The 20365-nt window shown below is 38.2% G+C and overlaps 1 protein-coding gene across 1 annotated transcript; it reads right to left on the reverse strand.

The window, feature by feature from the left end:
- Window positions 1–1911: 1911 nt before the first annotated feature.
- LOC130930424 (methyl-CpG-binding domain protein 3-like) lies at window positions 1912–20059 on the reverse strand. Its single transcript, XM_057858386.1, has 6 exons — window positions 19863–20059; window positions 12838–12997; window positions 11553–11690; window positions 8158–8248; window positions 7880–8057; window positions 1912–2746 (listed from the first exon to the last, which is right to left on the reverse strand). The coding sequence occupies exons 1-6, from the start codon at window positions 19874–19876 to the stop codon at window positions 2563–2565; spliced, it is 765 nt and encodes a 254-aa protein (XP_057714369.1). The 5' UTR covers window positions 19877–20059; the 3' UTR covers window positions 1912–2562.
- Between the last annotated feature and the right edge of the window lie 306 nt (window positions 20060–20365).

Raw genomic sequence — 20365 nt, forward strand, 5'->3', positions numbered from 1 at the left:
CGATAGGACTATTGCGCATGTGCACATCGTGATGGCGCTATTCAAACGATGTATTGTGCAGGCCTAGTAAATACTATGAAATAACAGGTGTGTATTTATGTTTTTATTATAATTGTCATTACAGTTTAAATTAGCATTTTTAATTATATATAAAATGCAAATGTAAAAATTGAGATCTTTTTTTTTAATTAACCAAAATAGTCAGGACACTAGAGATTTACTGCATACATACAACTATAAACACATACTCCCTTTCCATGTGATGGCTAGCATTAAAAAAAAAAAAAAAAAAAAAAAAAAAAAAAGTATTTCAATAATTAAAATCATGGAGGGGGGAAAATACACAAAATAGGTAAATCCGCGAGTAAAGATCGCAAATACGAGGGCGTCACTCTAGTAAAGGAAGCCTCGCTCATTCTGCCTGTTGTGGCTCTTTGGTGCACTGTGCCCTTAAATGATGACACGTCACCCAGTCGGCCAATAGGAGACGCGGAGTGTGATGTCATTGTGGGAAGCTGAATGTCCAAATTGAGTACTGCTTGTCGTTTTCCCTCCAAAATGTCATGTGACTCATTACAGGTTTGCTGTCAGTATTGCTGCAGAGATTGAAGAGGTGGGGGGGTCAGCCTGTTAGTGTTCAGACCATATGCAGCACTTTACATCAAACTGGTGTGCATGGCTGTCACCCCAGGAGGAAGCCTCTTCTGAAGACGGCACACAAGAAAGCCCACCCATCTCATCAGACCATAGGACATGGCTCCAGTAATCCATGTGCTTTGTTGACATGTCTTCCACAAACTGTTTGCGGGCTTTCTTGTGTACTGTCTTCAGAGACGTTAGCTTGACTTCATTGTTCCTTGTGGAGGCTGGTCTGACCGCAGTAGTTATGGAGGTTAGCAAGTTCACACAGTTTAATGGGATGTAAACTGTGCTGCAGGTCAGACTTTCAGTAGCAAAATTAGTGGTGTATCCCCCAACTCCACAACATTGACGTCTTTTCACATTACATAACGTGGTTGCTGCTGCCCGAAAAAAAAAACCCTCCTAATATCCCTCCTTCTTGAAGGGGCGGAGGGGCATGTTGTCAACATGAATCTGTCGTTGTGTCAGTGTGTCTGTCGGGGGGGGTCATGTCATCAGCCAACCAAACGTGCATTGGAAGGGGAAAAATGGACCAGCACATTCAGCAAGTGGCTTTGGCAAGGAATGAATGCAAGTCTGAACATAATGAAAATAATTCACTTAATAATGGTAGTGTCTAGTCTATCCTTACAACATATAAACTGGACTCATCATTTAATGCAAATAATGTTGCTTAAAGGTTGGTGGTGACACTTTTAGTATCCTGAAAAGTTGGTAGTGTTATGTCCCTACTGCCCCTATGCAAACCTACGCCCTTGCAATAAACGTCCAATCCATTTGAAGTGGGAGGGTTGACAGCGAATCAACCCTCTCAAGTTCAAAATGATGGATGTCTACAAGTGATAAACTAATGAAAATCACTACTTCCCATCCTAAATGGATTTGACGTCCATTACTGTCAACGGCAGCAAATGCTTAAATGGAAACTAATAATAGTCATTCTAGCAGTATACGGAATCGTCTTTCGTGAGGACGATAATGGCGACAGTGCTTCGCACAGCATTGACCCACCATGTTGCCTTTGCATTGCTATACTTCAAATGGGACTTGAATGCTACTTCGAGATAAAGAGCTAGAGATTGATATCAATCCATCCATGTTTTCTTTCTGCGTATCATCATTAGTTTTAGAACTGGAGTCAATCCAAGACGAGTTTGAATGATATCCTGGTCTGGTCACAACTCAAATGCATGGCACAGAGTGAAATCACACATTCTCATTTATGTTTTTCAGATGTGTTAAAAAAAAAAACCATCCTAGCCCACCAAAGAAAATACAACATCCAAAAGATGCATTTATTTAACAATATTGACTCGTGTACAGTAGTTAAAGTATCAGTGTTCCTTACATTGTAACTTGCAGTTATAAAACATGACCTAAAGGTATCGTAAACAAAGGACATTTGACAACCATCAAACTACACAATCCCCCTTAAAATAAAGTCAAACAGGGGAGGGGACTGAGAAAACAGCATGCGTGCAGGAATTCTGCAATCTTTTCTTTGCTGCTTAGCATAAATATCAGAGTGACAGAGTGGATCGAAAAAAAAAAATGAAGTGTTCTTCACAACAGACTGAAACACATTTACAAGGATAATTTACAGTTCACATATGCCATGTTTGTTTGAGCTTGTTCAGCAGCTGTAATGACGACGACACTGATTGAATAGTGTGAAGCACCCAGCACATTAGCTGAAAATTGATGGAGGTAAAAGAAGAAACTAAGAGCACCTTTTCAGTTGACTCACAAACAAACAAAAAAACAACCCAGCTGTTTAAGTTTGAAAACTAAGCTCACTTTCACTTAAAAGTTTTGAGTTGCAGTAGTGACGAACTGAAAATCCCCAGGGTACTTGAAGAATTAAACAAGAAAAATCAGTCAGCAATGCTGGATTCATCACAGCCATTTTGTGTACCTTGGCTATAACTCCTCCTTTTCCACACCCTCAGCCCCCTTCTCCTCCTCCTCTTTCTCTTTCTTCTCCTCTTCTTCTACCGTGCTGGGCGCCGGATCCACAGCGGCATCCTCGACATGAGCCAACATATCCGCCATGAGCGCTTCCTCTAGCCGCCTCCTCACACTCTGCACGAGGTCCTCCTGCTTCCTTTAGGACACAGACGATTGGGAATTCATTTAGGATTACAAACGGGGATGACACATTTAAAGAGGACTCCCACATTGCAAATACACGCGAGACATTGTCCATAAAATTGTCCATGGTTGTCCATCTATGTGCCCTGCAAGTAGTTGGTGACCATTGCAGGAAGTATCTCTTGCCGATCAAAAAGTCTGCTTCCCTAAGTGAGGAAATTAAATGGATGGATGTAATAATGGCAGCTAGAATATATAGGCCTAAACTGCATACCTGCCATGTACCTAGAGTGCTAAATACTCTATCTGTAGGTTTAAACATATTTTTTCAGGGATGAAGGGGAATTCTGCTTGGAAGCAATACTTTTTCCCCCCATGAATATTGTATTCATCAGTGCTTTTCAAACTTTTGAGCCACGTCACCAGTGCTGCTTTTTGGCACCCCTTTTAATTTCCGTCTCAGTTTTCGTCTTTTGGATGATAATACTTATTAGTCTTAGTCATATTTTAGTCATTTCAAAATCTGTTAGTCTTCGGCTAGTTTTAGTCAACGAAACCTCAGCCAAATTTCGTCCAGTTTTAGTTGACGATTACTTAAAAATGTTTTTATTTATACGTAAACTTCAAAAGTTCTATTCCATGAATGAATAAATAAGTCAATAAAAATGTTTCCAATAATTTCGAAGGAACATTGACAGACGAACACATAATTGTAGAGTCTACAAGTACCTCACCATCTTTGTGATGATAATACACACTCAGCAGGAAAACAGTACATTATTTTCAATTAATTTATCTCCCCTGGACGCCACGAATTATATGTAAAAAGTTTTCCAAAAGTTTAAGATGACACTCACCACGCTAAATGCTAACGCGAACTCTATGCTAATGCTACAAGTTACATTTAGTGTGTGATGATCACTTAGCACAGACCTTTAAAGGCTAAAGCACTATGGCATATTTAGCCACATATCGAGCACGTCACATTAGTGACACGACCACACACTGCAACGATGGTGCTAACAACACATGTATGAAAATGTCACACACTGAACTTATGATGCAAACTATGTCAATTTTTAATCTTTCTCGTCTCGTCAGACAAAAACTGGCATTCTTCTCATTATGTTTTAGTCTCCCAAGACACGTTTTTAGCTTGTCATCGTCACATCATGAAAAAATTGCTCGTCGACGAAATATTTTCGTGATCATCATTGTTGACGAAAACAGCACTGCACAGCACTTTTTTTTTCATTAAAATATAAATCCTAAGGCACTCCACCAGCAAAAGATGAAAGAATGTATAATGAATTTCATTAGCATATAGACCCTACTCACCTACGTCACAAAATGACGTGTCGCTGTATCCGGCCGCCATATTGTCCGTATTTTTTAGACTTATTCTCATTGTTTTCAATTAGTCGTGCAAGTTATAGAGCAATTCATGGAAGCCCTGGTGTTATCTGACGCTGTAAACTCATTGGATGCGTTGCATAAAAGGCGTTATGTGGAAAAGCTTCAGTTTGTCCATTCGCCAGATCCATATTTGATGCCTAAATCGATGTTTTTCGACTCGCTGTCTTCGCCGTCTTTGCCTGACATCTGCTAGCTACCCTGATATTTACAACTATCTTGTCCACACAAAATCAGCCTATTCTCACGAAAGTTTGAAAAACTTTAAGAGCTTGGAGGCTTATAAATACTTCGTTGCTGGTTGGGTGAAACAGGTCCTCGTCCACGAAAATTCGGCAGGAATCTATCGTGTGCTCGGGAAGGTGAGTTACGAAATTTTCAATTCAAAATCTTTTGTTCTTGCTAACATCCACTGTCAAGTCTAATGTATTTCATGTCATTTGTCAATGGAGCTAGGGCTTTTAATGTTTATATGGTTTAGCGATAGCACTCTCACTACATACATATATAATATGTAATAAATATGAAGTGCGATAGCACTACTCCATATTGTCCCTAGTTGAATTTATTTTTTGGCTTTTGACCTCAATAGTGAAATTGTAAATTAATTGTATGACAATTGTCTGATTATCCCCTTATAATTATATATTTTCAGTTTATTATTATATTTTCATTCACAATGTCTGAGTGTATGATGTCGGCGATTAGCCTAGCAATGATCTTAATTGTGATTGTCAGCCCAAAACCCTCTAAATATTTATTAAATGCATCTTACCAGATATAAAATGACTATTACATAATCTGTGGTAGTCGTTTGGAGCCCAGTTTTCTCGTCGAATTGCAGCAGTCAATCTCGGTCTCCTCTCCGGGTCTCTCGGAATACGGTAAAACTTCAAGTCTCTCCGTCTATCTTCTCTGTTTTTGCAACCGACCGCCACACACGACTTCACCATTTTGATTATTAATGTTAACGAGCAGAAAAACACGCCATAATAGGAGGAATTTACGAAGCGCTAATGCATTAACATGACGAGTATACGGACAACATGGCGCGGGGGCGTGGCTGTGACGTCACGTGAGTAGGGTCTATACCCCACCATTTAAATTGGGCATTGAGAATTGATAAGACAAACACAAAGAAGACTACACTTTATAATCGTATTTTTACTCATTCAGTGTTGACAACCTGGGGGTGTTGTATTGGGGTACCCCTGATGAAAGTTAATACTGCTATTCTGTTATTTTTCTTTACAGTCTAGTTTAAATCCCAATGAAAGCTAGCTTTTGCTCATTGCCTCAAACCTGAGACTCTACGAGAAGAAAGTCTTTACTTCCTTTTGACCATCGTTCAATGAATATCGTCCAATCTCCAGTTCAGAGTCATCATTCCTTTTTAAAAACTTTTTCCATGGAGGCATGGATGGTCCGGGTGGATGACGGTGGCCCCCTTGCTGGAGCTGCGGGAGGAGGGATGGGCTGCTTTGGCTCACCCCCCACGATTTGTTGACAACTCATTTCAATTTATTTTTATTTATATGGGCTATTATTTATTTTATTATATATTTATGTTTTACAAATGTGATGTAGTATTCATTTATATTCTATATTTTATGACGTATAATTTCAGTTCCTATGTGAATAATAGTTCCTACTTGTTTTGTTGTGGTAGGAGGGTTTTGCATTCAACACGGGGGTACTGATGCGCCTAGATTAAAAGCAGAGTTGAAACTGTCCTGCCGTGTTGAATATTATTATAGCAGAGAAGACCGCAGTAAATCAACAACAAGTAAATGTGACCCGATCTACCCACAGCCTCAAGAGATCTGATGAACTCAAAAAGTAAGTTACGATTGCATATTATTTTGAAAATCGACCGGATCTTCAATTTTTACATGAGCGACTTCCGGTCTGCCTGATCATACCTAGTAGTATTAACGCAGGAAGGCCACGTCTCGCGTCAATTAATAGACTCTGCTGTTCTTTCCACATGCGACGCGTTGAGCCGCTTCTGGGACGCATCTAACACGCGGCCGCACTGCGACTGGTGTGCATTGGCTGACTGACTTTAACAGCCGCGTTTAACTGTGTTATCGTGGCGGCATCGCTTGACGCGCCTGGTGTGTTACCGGGGTTACGCATCACCAAACAAAGTTATTTGTTACCTATTGACACCTAATGATATTGAATACTGCTTGATTAACAACAATTAGAGGATAGATCTTAAGCCTGAACCCAGCCTGACCCGAATTTCGGGCCGTGCCCAAAATGTCAATTATTTACGTTCGGGTCAGGCCGTACTTCTCTCTCGTTAACTTTTTTAAAGATAAATATATATTTATATATGTATACTCAAACAATGTATGGATGTTAAACTAAGGAATACTTGTTATAAAATAAATAATTTGGATAAAACAGAAGGCGCTGTGCGCATCCCTGGGCATGTGAACGCTGTGGCCCGCCCTCTTTTTAATCTTTCCCTCCCGTCCTGGCGCCCTCCGCAAGTCCACATTCTGGCATTTCCTTTTCGATATGGAGCAGCAAGAAGTGAAAAACAAACTAAAGACTGGGGAATTGAAAAGGCAAACACGCACCAGGAGTGTGGTATGGAAAGGCTTCAAATTGATTGTTGAAGATGCTGTACAGATACCTGTGTCGGCTTCGCAAATTGTAAACGCATGTGGCACTTTGCTCTCTTATGAGAAATATATTTAACAAACTTTTCCAGCGTTATTTCGTTGTGTAAATGCATTTATAATGATCATAAATATATGTAGACTATTTAACCATTGAGAAAACTTGCGGTTTTTGTTTTGCCAACTCGAAGAGATCAAAATAAATGTCAAATCCACTATCCGCCTGATAGAACAGATACAAATATAAACGATATAAATGTTTATTGAATATGGATATTACAGTCTTGTTTGACTGTGAGAATTCGTTACAAAAGACAGGCTTTAATTTGTTATCATTATGCACAGGTATCGTCACAAATGTGATCACACAAAACGCAACCACGCATCACATCCCCGCATATCCTCCTCCTTCTCACAAATAAAACTTAAAATTTCAGGTTCTTTCAAGTTAATTGATCGGGCTCGGGCCGGGCTTTAATACCCGTGGGCAAGGTCGGGCTGGATTTTTTAGGCCCGATCTAACCTCTACGGACAATTGGCAGCACAGACACTCAGGCAATGGCACATTTGCGGCTTCAGTTTTAAAAAACATTTTTACATCAATTTGTTGAAAGTGGATGATTTTCCAAGTCACACCAGACACTACACTACAGCACAGTGGTTGAAAAGCACTGGTCTTCACATCTTGTTAACCTTTTATAAGGCAAGTGACTATTTTGGATAATTAAAAAAAATTGACGTACATGACCAATATCATAATTCTATTTCTATTATTGAATAGTGTATCTAATTAATACGTTTATAAAATGTTAATAGAAACAATAAAATGAAAATGATTACACATTGAAATACACTGGTTATGGCTCCAATAACATCAAGTTGTTGTTATGTGAATGTTATAAAATCAAAATGACTGCAAAAGACATCCAATCCATTTTGACAGACGGCTGGCAGTGAATAATCACTGACAACCTTCCCAGTCAAAATGAATCGGACGTTTAGCACCGTCAATGGCAGTCTTTTGCCAAAGAGAAATCCAAGTTTGTCATTCTCGTTTTGCAATAACCCCGCCAAAAATTGTGTGCGCGCCACTGGCTCACCTGATATCATCATCAGTCACCACAAACGCCTTGCAGAGAGGTTGCGTCGTATTCAGCCACACTCCCGGGTTTTTCTCCACGGCGGCCGTGAGCTGCCCGGTGACGGGCGCAGGACTCGTGTGAAGGGCGCTGGCGATGGCAGACAGGAGCGTTTTGTCAGAACTCGCGGGACCGACACCTGCAAACCAGGCAAAAAGATGTGGAGATGTCACCTGGAGTAAAAGTCTCACTGAGAAGCACGCAAGTGCTGTGTTGTTTGAACTGCAGTACTGTGTCACCTTGGAGGCCTTTGGGAAGATCCATTGTTTTCACCAGCTCGTCTGCAATGTCAAAGGCACTTAAGCCACTCAACTTCCGCTCCCAGAACAACTATGATTGAAATCAGAAACGTGTCACTTCTGAGAAAATGATATTGAGTGTAAATATTCAGTCTATAGTTAAATCATTACATGACTTAATATCCGCAATGCAGAAAAATCATCTAATTTTTCTATTCATTTTACCTAACCAACGAAGTTCAACGGCACTCATTTGACTCATTGGCTGCCACTGACTGTGCCAGAAGTCAAATCCATTTTGACTGGGAGAGAACGGCAGCGATCATTTGCTGCCAAATCTCACTGTCAAAATGGATTGGACATCTAGAGCCGTCAATGGTCCAGAAGTATGAGCATTCCAAGCCAGTTCCTCCTAGTTTAAATGAATTGGATGTTTACTGCTGTCAATGGCAGCTAACAAGTTAAATATTATGTGGGGAGAAAAAAAAACTTCAGTGTCATTGAGAGCCATAACCAATGTGTATTTCTCTTCATTTTATTTGTATTGTGTTTTTATTAAATTATAATTTTATTTATACACAAATAATTTGTTATACACACACACACACACACACACACACACACACACACACACACACATATATATATATACATACACACACACACACACACATTTTTTTTTTAATTTGACACCTGGCGTCCACATACATGGACCTCAAATTTTGGGTTATTTATTAAGGGTGTTCCAAAAAAAAAAAAAAAAGATGATTAGAAGCATTGCGATTCGACACGTGACAATTCGATTACGATTCATAAATTTTCAACAACAATGATTTTCCCTAATAACTTTTATGACAGCCACTAGTAGCGGAAAGAAATTCAAGACATGTCTGCCGCCCGGACACCTTCAACGGACGCATGCACAATGATGGATGTGAAGAGAATGCCACCGGCCGCCAGGGGGCAGCGCCTTCCTGTAAGAACGTTACTCTTACTAATAATTCAACTCGTGTTAATTGGAAAAAGTCCATAGTCTATCAGATGTGAGTACACAAACCCTCTTGTACTGTTTAGCTTTTATTGTTGTTGTTTTTGAGATGTTACTAGTTAGCGCCGAGCGCTATGCTAATTAGCGCGTTGCTTGGTATAAAGGGTCAAAGACATTGAAACTTGCATCTTGCAGTCAAGGAAAGGGAGAACATCATATTACAAATTACAAAAACTTTATCCAAATAAAATATGCTTTGCTTTGAGCTGTTTATCACTCGTAGTTTAAACCTATACTTATATATAAACTAGGGTTGCACGATATCCATTTTTTGAAATTGATATCGATAACTTCCTGCTCCTCGAGGCCGATACAGATATGATAACCGATAATATGGATGGAGCCCTGGTGGCCATTATTCTTGCTTCATACTTTTATGCCATTGGCGGAGTCACCTGCCACTCAAACACACCGGAACTAGCGTTGAAGTTGAATGTTTGTGTCAAAATGATTCAATCGAGAAAATAAAGTGCCTTCAAAAGTTTTTCCACTTCAAAAAAAAAAAGTGCGTTCAAAAGTTTTTCCACTTAAAAAAAAAAAGTTTAAAACTTTTTGCTTTTCAATGAAAGTGACACTTCAATAAAAAAAATATATATATTTCACATGAAAAATATATTTTCAAAAAATATATATTTTTAAATGTTTTTTTCTTTGATTAAAAATAGTTTTTCGATTAAAGCAACTTTTATTGCGATTGAATGATTTAGACACAAATGTCCTACCCCTAATATAGCTCAAACACAAAAAGGATTGCTTCAATCAAAAAAAACAGTATGAATGAAAAATAAAGTGTTCAAATGCGAATTTCTGAGTCTCAAATATTTTTTCACATTCAAACCTTTTTTTCAGCGATTGAATTTTTAAAATTTTTGATTAAAGTGATTTTTCTTTAGAAAATATATATTTTTTTGTTTGAAGCAACTTATTTTTTGATTGCATAATAGAGACACAAATGTCCTAGCCAAAATGTGGTCCAAACGCAAAATTACATGACTTCAATCCAAAATGTTGTTTCAATGAAAAAAAACTTGACTCAAAAAAATAAATAAATAAATAAAACAATTAAAGAAAAATAGTTTTCAAATATTTTTTTTTTAGTTTCAAATTTATTTTTGCATTCAAACACATTTTTTTTTTATTGAAGAGACTTTTTCTTCGATTGAATATATATACTTTGATTGAAGCAACTTTTTTTCTGATTGAATAATAAAGACACAAATCTACCTCCATACTTTCAAACCTTCCGGTTCCATGTACAAATTTAAATAAGCTGTGATGATACGTTGTGACTTTGAGTACTCCACAACAAGACGCTGGATAAAAAAGTACAATTTTCTGGAATATTAATAAGGGATTCATTTCGGCTGGATATCTTAGTCTCTATAAATGAGAGTTTGTCTGGTGGCTGTTTGTGTATTTACGATTTATGGCTGCTGAAACAGCTGGGCGGATTTGGACAAAATTTTACACAGTTGTACTTTACGTGTCTGGGAGTGTTCTTAGATGGGGTTGAACTCTGTAGGCCTCCATTTAGCGAGGAAAATTAATTTGACAATCCAAAGAAATAGTATAGAAAATACCAATTTTCACTTGAGCAATGCCGGGCCATACTGCTCGATAAATCAACCCAGTAGGCATAAAAAAAAAAATCATTGGGTAGCCCACATTTCGAGGTTTCTTATGTGTCGATTTAACAAAACTTGGCCACCGAGCACAAGTAGCATGCCTGGCAACGCCGAACCATATTGCTAGTTTACCTTAAAACGGACACCTAACACATAAGAGAACCAAACATTATATATTTATGAATAAAGCTAAATTCTACTTAACGCTATAGACTGGATAACTTCCAATAGTTTACAGAAGATTGGCATCACCAACCTTTTAGATACAGAGCCACTTCTTGGCTACTGATAATGCAAATAATAACAATTTATTATGACAAATCTTAGCATGTGTTCAGATTTTCACATTTATAGACTTGCTAGGATATTACAACGTTCCATCAACATCTAAGAACTGCAATTTGAACAAATACAAGCAGAGAATAAAACAACGCTAAATACATCGGAACGAATATTAGTGGCCTACATATTTATCACCCGTGACATCAATGAGTGAATAATTGTGATTTAGCATTTTTATACAAAAAAGATGTTCAATGTTATCAAGATGCAGATTTTTGTTTAGGTCCACAGTAACAACAATGACATAAGGTCCTATATTATAGCAACATATTAATCTTTATACCAGATTAAAAATAAGTTTCTAATGTACATGCTAGGTTGCATAGCAGTATTATTTAAATGATAGTAACATAAATGAAAAAAAACAAGTGATGTCTCACCTGTTTTGGTTGGTCCACAGCTCTTTGTGGGTCTGTTTTCACCTTGTTGCTAGGGTGATTTGTTACTTTGGTCACTGGCTGCTTGAAGATAGAGGCCGTCTGTCGAACTGGCAGTGTTGTGTTCAAGTCTGGCTTGCCCTTTTGAAAGAAGACAAAAGCATGACAGACATTTAAATATGGCCACTGTGGTGATTGGGGGGGGGGGGGGGGGAGAAATCGTCTTAGAGATTAGCTGCTTCTGCATTGTTCGGGCTGTGAATGAAGACCAACAAATGTTGAAACATTTTTCAAATTTATTCCAACCCAAGATCAATTTGCTGCAGAACTTTGACTTCCAAGTTTAAATAGCAGGAATTGAAATGCCCCAAGTCAACAACAGTCAGCGGAAAAAACAACACCATTCTTTTCAATTAATAAAAATATCTACAAAAAAATTAAGGGTGACCTTGGACAATTGTAACTTCAAATATGTATAAATAATACCAGTGTGTACTCTATTAACACATCAAGAAGCTATGATGGACAGGAACACTATACACTGGTATGAAATATCTGTACAGCGTTACCATGGTAATTTATGAGCACTAAACGTAGAGCCAGTCGGGGGGGTGGGAGTCATGCCACCTCTCACAATAGCTACAGCATTTTTGACAACATGAGCACGGTTGGCCAGCTCAGTGTCGTAACAGCCTAATTAAATTCTTCCCTGTAGTAAAACAATAACTGCTGTGAATGCAATACATTATAGATCACTTTATTAAGGCACAGTATACTTTTTATGATAAAAACATTGTTTCAAGTTCCTTTACTAAAAAAAAACTGGGAACCACTTTTACTTGGTTTCTCTCCGTGACACAAGAAGTGAAACATTATTGAAGCCCTTATTTTTTTTCTTTGTGGATAGTTTGTTGCACTAAAGATACAGTAATTATACAACCCGAAGCATTTCTTCAATAATTAACAGTAGCACTCTAGTGTCAGAGTTGAAATGAGGTAAATATCATGAAGACTGAAAGTTTTCTTCTCTGTTTTAACAGTGTAAATGCATTAATTGTAAGACTAAGTAATTGGCTGCAATTGACGGGGATGGACCTCCAATCCATTTGAACAAGGAGGGTTAGCAGAGAATGTAGGACTATTCATTTGCTGCCAACCATCAGAGTTCAAATGGATTGGACATCTACTCGTGACAAACTCATATAAATTCGCAGCAGAGGAATGGAGAAAAATCCCCCTGATTGGATCTCTGTCCGTGAAAAACATCTGGAAGAGAGTTGATTCTTACCCTGATTTGATGGTTGACATCAAGGTGCTTGTGCCCACTTCGCTGCACTTTAGTAAGAACTAAATGCGCAGCACGAGACTGGCTGGCTTCCTCTGTGTGAAAGTTATTGGCTGGACCACGCAATGTCTGTGGCTTACCGAGGATACGTCTGACTGGTACACTGGAGAGGAAACACGCACGTAAAAAGATGATTACACCTATGAAAATGACAAGAGTTTATGACTTAACTGTGAAAGATGATCACGCTCAGTTTTAAATGACACCACTAATATAGAGGTATTCCATTTTACAACGTGTTACTTATTGTAGTTGTAGCTTGGGTCACAGATTCAGACAACCAAGATTCATCCATGGTGCAAGTTAAGAGAATTGTTTGACTTGCCAGTGTTACAATGATTTGTGACAACCAGTGTTGTCAATAACGGCGTTAGAGTATAACGGCGTTACTAATCACGTAATTTTTTCCAGTAGCGAGTAATCTAATTAATTACTTTTCTCATCTTTCCAACGCCGTTACTGTTACTGAGGATGTAAAGGCATGCGTCACTTGGCGTTACTACATTAGTTGAATGACACGAGAAAAGTCTGCAAGACAAAGAGCGGGAAAGAGGTAGTTGTGACTCCATTGCAAACGCGATGCTAGGCGGCTCCAATAATACCTGACTGTAGCCGACAGCCTACAAACTATGCCCACATGAGACTACGCTAGATATCACTTGTATATGAACTAGATGCGAAATGATACACTTGCCGGCGTTGGTAAACAACCGCCATCTTAAAGCAAATAGACTTCTCAGAAAGGCTCTGTTGTAGTGAACCTTCCTAGCGAACCTAAGTAACTTTTTATCTAAAATACTCCTAAATCGGCAAAATCTTGACTTGAATCTATCTTTAAATGATGAAACAGTTTTTAAAACTTTCACATGTTGAAATTAGACAGAAGGGAACTAATGCAATAACGGGAGCAATTTTAACAACATTAACGATCGATTCACAACATTAAATGACTTCCAAACATAGCAAAGGTTACTATCTTGTTATCGCAATATCCACAATACTCCTGTGTCTACTTAAGTTCAGGGTAAAGAATTGGGACAGGGCGAATGTCCTAAAAACCCTTCGAATTTCACATAGTGTGACCCGTTTTTTTTTTTTTTTGAATGGAAAAAAACTATGAAAAGTAAAACCAGTTACTTTCCCAAATAACTAATTACTTACATTCAGGTAACTGTTACGAACTCAATTACTTTTTGGGAGAAGTAATTTGTAACTGTAATTAATTACTTTTTTAAAGTATAATTAACAACTCTGGTGACAACGTGCGGGCTCATTATCCTCAAATTTGGATAAAGAAGGAAAAATCACAAAGGTTAGGGCTATTTTTAGTGTGTCTGTAATTAACATCATTTTGATGGGTCACAAATTTTAAAAAATTATTGGAACACCCTTTCAGGGCTGGGGGGGAAAAAACAGTGGTACCTGTACTTACGAAGGTCTCGATTAGGCATGTGCCGGCTACCAGTTTAAAGGTTTACCGTGGTATTAAAACGTCACGGTTTCAAAACCACAAAAATTTTCCGTCATACCGTAGTACGGTGTTAGCTATGTTTTATGTCCCAAAGGGGGGGGGGGGGGGGGGGCAACACCTCAAACTTGATTTCACATTTATGTGATCATTGTCCGTCACTCTATACAAAATTCAAGGTAAGTAAACCCTGTCATTTATGTTTCCCACCAGCTACGAGAGTTCTCTCTAGCGTGTTTAGTGTGCCTAGCGATAGTAAAACAAATACTATGATGTCACGTAACCAGCTTGTTAACCAAGAAGGTAATGTGGCTAGTAAGCACGCCAAGATGGCTAACCGGGTTCCCCGCTATCATTAGCAACTTTTCTAAAGTCTTCCACGCGGGACTGTTGGCAGCCTTAATTTTTTCGCCATTGTAAACATCTGTTCAAAATAACATTTTCATAATACACCTGTGGTGTTTTTTCGTCTCTGGCGACACACTCGCTCTCCATTAATATTAAACTATTTAATATTAACAGTAGTAGTGGTTAGAGGTGTGCATCGGCACTGCCCTCACGATTCAATTCGATTACGATTCGGAGGGCCACGATTCGATTTGATTCGATTCAGAGGGTCACGATTCGATTCGGTTCGGCAATGCATCGCGATTCCTTAAAGCCTGGTATGCATTAAAATTCTAAAGCAAAGCATATTTTTCGTGAATCATGAGGCAACACAAGCGGTCAGACATTGAACAACTTTTTATTGGCTCTTGTGACACTCCTGGTTGAAGTCAAATGAAAATACTTTCAGATAGATATATTAAGAAAAAAAAACAGATCACAGCATTTAATTAATGCTTTGAATGAGACCAGGGCTTTCTCTTTTTTTTTTTTTTTTTACACACAGTAGCAGCTTTTCACACAGTGCAACATCTGAACTCCTGTGCAAAATCAGTAATCACAGTCACTGTATTTTAGTCACAACGACCCATCAATAAAAATATTCAAGTAAATATTTAAGAAAACGACAAAGAAAATATTGTAGTGCAGCAGCATCTTTATCGCAATATAAATCCAGGGATCAGTTCAGTTGCAAACAATAAAATAAAATAAAATGTAGGCCTAACCCACTATATATGTGCAATCAACTTAGAAATGCAATCAGTAACTACCACATAACAATAAAAAATAATGAATTAAAATGAAGTGCAGCAGCATTTTAGCAGCCATAACAATCTGTTTCAACATGAGGAAATATCAGTTTTTTGCAATCGAGAGAGCAGAGAGATAGTAGAGGTTAGATTGGGCCTAAAAAATCCAGCCCGACCCGACACGGCCCGCTGGTATTGAAGCCCGACTTGGAGTGACGCGGAAAAAAAAAAAAAACAACAACAAAAAAAACGCAGCAGCAGCAATTTATTTTCATTTCTTCGAGTTGGCAGAAAAAACACAAGTTTTCTTAATGTTTAAATAGTCTACATATTTTTATGATTATTATACAAACATTTACACAACGAAATAACGCTGGGAAAGTTTATTATAAAAAAAAAAAAACATGCGATTTTGCAGACACACAGAGGAGAAGATTCAAAAGGATCACATTTGTGTTGCCTTGACAATACTACTGCATGTACCGTTACACCCTTACAAGTACTCCATTTCATACGTCTGATTGTCTAATTTTGTTATAGATCACTCAAGAACGGAGAAAGAGATTGATATCAATCTCCCAGCTAGGCATGTGCCGTAATTGATATTCTGACGGTATGATAACCTTAAGCAAAAATATCACGGTTTCACGGTACTGCAATTACAGCTCTAAAATGTGTTTGAGATAACTGGGTTTCTTTTTTTTTTTTTTCCATTGAACAGGATTTTTATTTTTCAAAACATATTACCAAATTGGAACATAAGTATAATGTTAAGTTAAAATAAATTAAAAATTTCAAATTAAGAATAAATGCAGTCCTTTAGGTGAGCCTAAACTCACAGCCACAGCTCAACATGATTACCATCAGAACAAAAGTAATTGAATTATTTTCCATAAAAAGCATGTGTGTATAACTTATCATGTTTACATATTACACGCACGCTCTTTCTCAACGCCAACAGTTGCCAGAGAGAAAAAAACGCCACGTTTTACCACCGCTAGACACACTGGAGTTAATTCTCATAGCTGGTGGGAAACGTTCATGGCAGTATTTACTAACCTTTAATTTTGTATAAATGCAAAAGCATATTGGACGTATCGCCTCTTCGGCAGCCACCCTCCGCAAACATGCTTTACATGTCAAGTTCAGGAGTTTCACCTGCTCCAGCCATTGTGCAGCACAGCTGACTCACTGACACTGAGCAACAACCGGTGGGGAGGGTTGACCCTTGTAGCTGCAAGCGAGGGATTTCTCCATGTGTTTTTGGGACTTAAAAAATAGCTTATACCTTAGGGACGGTATGACGGCAATTTTTTTGCGGTTTTGAAACCTTAACGTTTTCATACCACGGTATACCTTGAAACTGTTAATCGGCACATGTCTACTCCCAGGCTGTTCATATGTTCATATATTTGGAGGTCATGCGCTCTAAGGTCAGAAAAGAAATTTCACGACAACTTGTATCATACGTAAGGGGAGTGCACATTCTACCAAATACAACGATGCTATGAATTTGGCTGCTTCGGCAGAGAACTGCTCTCTCTAAGTGCTCCTCTAGTTTTTGTAATGCAATGCACTTTTATGGAGTTCAATCGATACTTCTATTACTCAAGTTTTTTTTTTAACACAAATATTTATAAAACAAATTTTAGCATGGTCACATTTGTTTCCAGTAGTTCGAGATTTGAGTTTAGGATTTTAACTTTTTGTTTTTTTTTTTAAACAGATTGGTTGCCATTGACAAAGAGTTGTTCTCAAAAAATAGTTGACCATAACTTCAGCATATTAACACAACACTCAAAGTAAACACATCAAGAACCTTCCTATTGTTACATCGGCTTTAATGTTACTTAATGAATTACATTGGCCAGACCCGTGCCGCCCATGAGGTAAGCAAGGCAAATGCCTATGGGCGCAGCAGCGTCCAAAAGGGCGTCAAATAATATTTGACGATAGCAGTATTCAAAAAATTATACAAAACAATAAAAAGAACAACAAAACCATTAGTAATATGTCTTTAAATAATAATGTAATCATTTTTCTAGTGTGCCTTCTGCCCGTTTCACTTTTTCCAGTGATGCGATAATTTCACCACAGACCCTAGTCTCACCACCCAGCTATTTTTAGCCTTCGCAATTGAGCGACATTATGGACACAAGTCAACTTCATGAAAAGACAAAAGCCCTCCAGGTCAGAAGAAAAACAAAGAAGACAGCATAAACTTGAAGAAAAACAGAGGTTTGTTGTGATGATTTTTTCAACAGCATAAGCACGTATACTTAGCGCAACTGCAAGCTAGTTTATATGACTTACTTCTAAAGCAAAATTATACTGTATCATTAGCCAGGCTGTTGTTTTAGAAATATTTTCAGTATTCAGCCAGCTGTGGATTAGTTTCAGTTAAATTTACTCCCCCTCCCATTTTGCAGAAAGTTGGACAAAGTGTATGGGGGACTAAAATTGTCTTGCTTATTTTCATGTGATGTGAACCACTTTTACCTTGTGTTAAATTGTGCTTTTTAAATAAATTTGCCTTGCCTAAAAGTGCCAAATTAAATAAATACACCATTAAATATGCAATTAATAATTTCAAAGTTCTGTGGTATGGGGGACCAAAAGTGCCACGGATTTAAATGCAAACAATTGTTATTAAAATGTCATTAATTCATTAAAATGGCAATTACGTTCATGTAAAAAAAATATTCAATTTATTTTATTTTTCTATGCTATCATATATTATTTAATTCATTATTATTGGATAGTCCTGTGTAGTTGCAGTGCTTCAAGATTTTATTTTCTTTCAACTACGCCCATCAAAGATAGTGGCCGGCTCCAATAGACAGGTACAGTAGGCTGCAAAAATTTAGGCGCTATTATGGTTATGTCATGCTGGTTTCACAATCAACAGCTATTTGACTAATGTAACATTCCACTTTCTTCTCTTTGTAGATGCTCTTCTGAAATATTTTACTTCTACCTCTGTACATCATGGGCCATATTTGACAGCGAACTTATCCACATCTGCACCAAGTCCAAGCCCACCAAGTCCAGGAAAGAAGTGCACCTTCTAAAACAACCGGCATATGAAAGTGCAATATATGGTTTTGCATCAGTGACGACAAGGTGAGTAAGGTTATAGCCCAAGGTGGGGGGAAAAAAGTTGCATTTTAAAGTGTTTTGTGTGTTTTTACATAGGTTTGTGTGGGTGTGTGCTAATCATATTGTAATAACAATTGTAATTCATTTTATTCATTTGTTTTTTTTTTAAGTGTTTTTTATTGGTGCTTTTGAATAGTTATTAGAGCATTTTTCTTTTAATTTCTGCACTTGTTCGTTCTTATCTTTTTTATATAATAAATTACAATGAGATAATGTGCTTTTTTAGTGTGAGTGTTTAAATATATGTGGTGAAAATAAAGGGGGGGGGCAACAAATATGTTGCCTAGGGTACCAAATTGGTCAGGAAAGGCCCTGACATTGGCTGCCTGCCATTGACAGCGAAAGATGTCCAATCCATTCGGACTGGGAGGGGATGGCAACGAATCTAACGGCGAATGGCGCTAAAAACACAATCATTTTATGCAAAACATCGCACTTAAAATTGATTCAATGTATATCGCTGTTATGTCAGTGAGTAACTCAATCAGTGTCGAACAGCAATAATGGTCCAATGGAATGACAGGTGTATGGAGACGTCAATCAAACACACGTGCACGCCCACTTAACGTTCAAACATCGCAATGGATACTGATGCATGCATCTTGACTCTGGGCAACACAACATGTTGCTAGGACCAAAATAAGTACCACGTTACAATTGACTCATCCATAACGTGTTTGTGTAGCTCTAATTCCAACCTTGCTTTCGGCCCGCGCAAACCGGAAGTTATTCACTGTAATTAAAACGCATACTCGATAATGAGACGACCCAAACCACACAAAGCTAGGCATTGGGTTTCCACGACAGCTCTTCACAGAGCAACAAAGTTCCTCGTTTTCTTCCTTCAAGAAGTTTAAAAAAATTTAATTAAAATTAAACTTGGCAAGTGTTTTATCCAAGGAGTCTACGTCGCGTCAGTCAAGCGTGCGTAAACAATGAAACTTGGATAGCTAATCAAGCTAGCGGCTATCGTTGACCACCCCGGACTACTGTACGACCCCCCCAAAAATGAGCCAAATAACGTTATAAGTCATAACACGACTAAAACCCGTCCGAACAAAAAGATTTAGTTGCACTCAACACGAGAGTTGTGAAAACTCATCCATGTGTTAGCTTTGCAAGTCGCGTGTGCGTGCACGAGACTTCCTTTCCAACAAACTTTCATTGTAAAAAGTCTCCCCGGTGTCAAAACGGCAAACTTCTACCTTTTCCGTTCCATACTCCCAAACGTCCCCGTTCGGCGTGGAGTTGAAGCCGGCTCTTAAATCGTAGCAAATGTCAACTAGAGGCTAAGAGCTCGCCGTCATGAGTTTGCACCGTGAGATTTGTTTATCGATCATCATTCCTCAGTCGGGACCTTTACAAGAGAAGATCACTCCGCCCAACGCGTCACCTCCCAGCATTGTACTGTAATCCATCCGCGGCATCTCTTGTACTAGTGCAGACTGCAGAGGTGACGATGAGAAGTGGAAGTGGTCCCAAACTAGGGCCTAGGCACTACTGTGCGTCCACGAGCAGGAGCTTGGGTCCGCATGATAAAATTCCAGCTTATGTATAAAACAAAAGTATTTTTATAAACAAAGTGAAACTTTTAATAGACATAATACAAACCTGTTGTCATTCCAAAGCCAACTTTCAATTAAATTATTAAGAAATTATACCTTAAAATGTTTTAAACACCAAACCATAGGCGGAGTTTGACTTTTGG

This window comes from Corythoichthys intestinalis, chromosome 14, assembly GCF_030265065.1.
Source record: "Corythoichthys intestinalis isolate RoL2023-P3 chromosome 14, ASM3026506v1, whole genome shotgun sequence".
NCBI lineage: Eukaryota > Metazoa > Chordata > Actinopteri > Syngnathiformes > Syngnathidae > Corythoichthys > Corythoichthys intestinalis.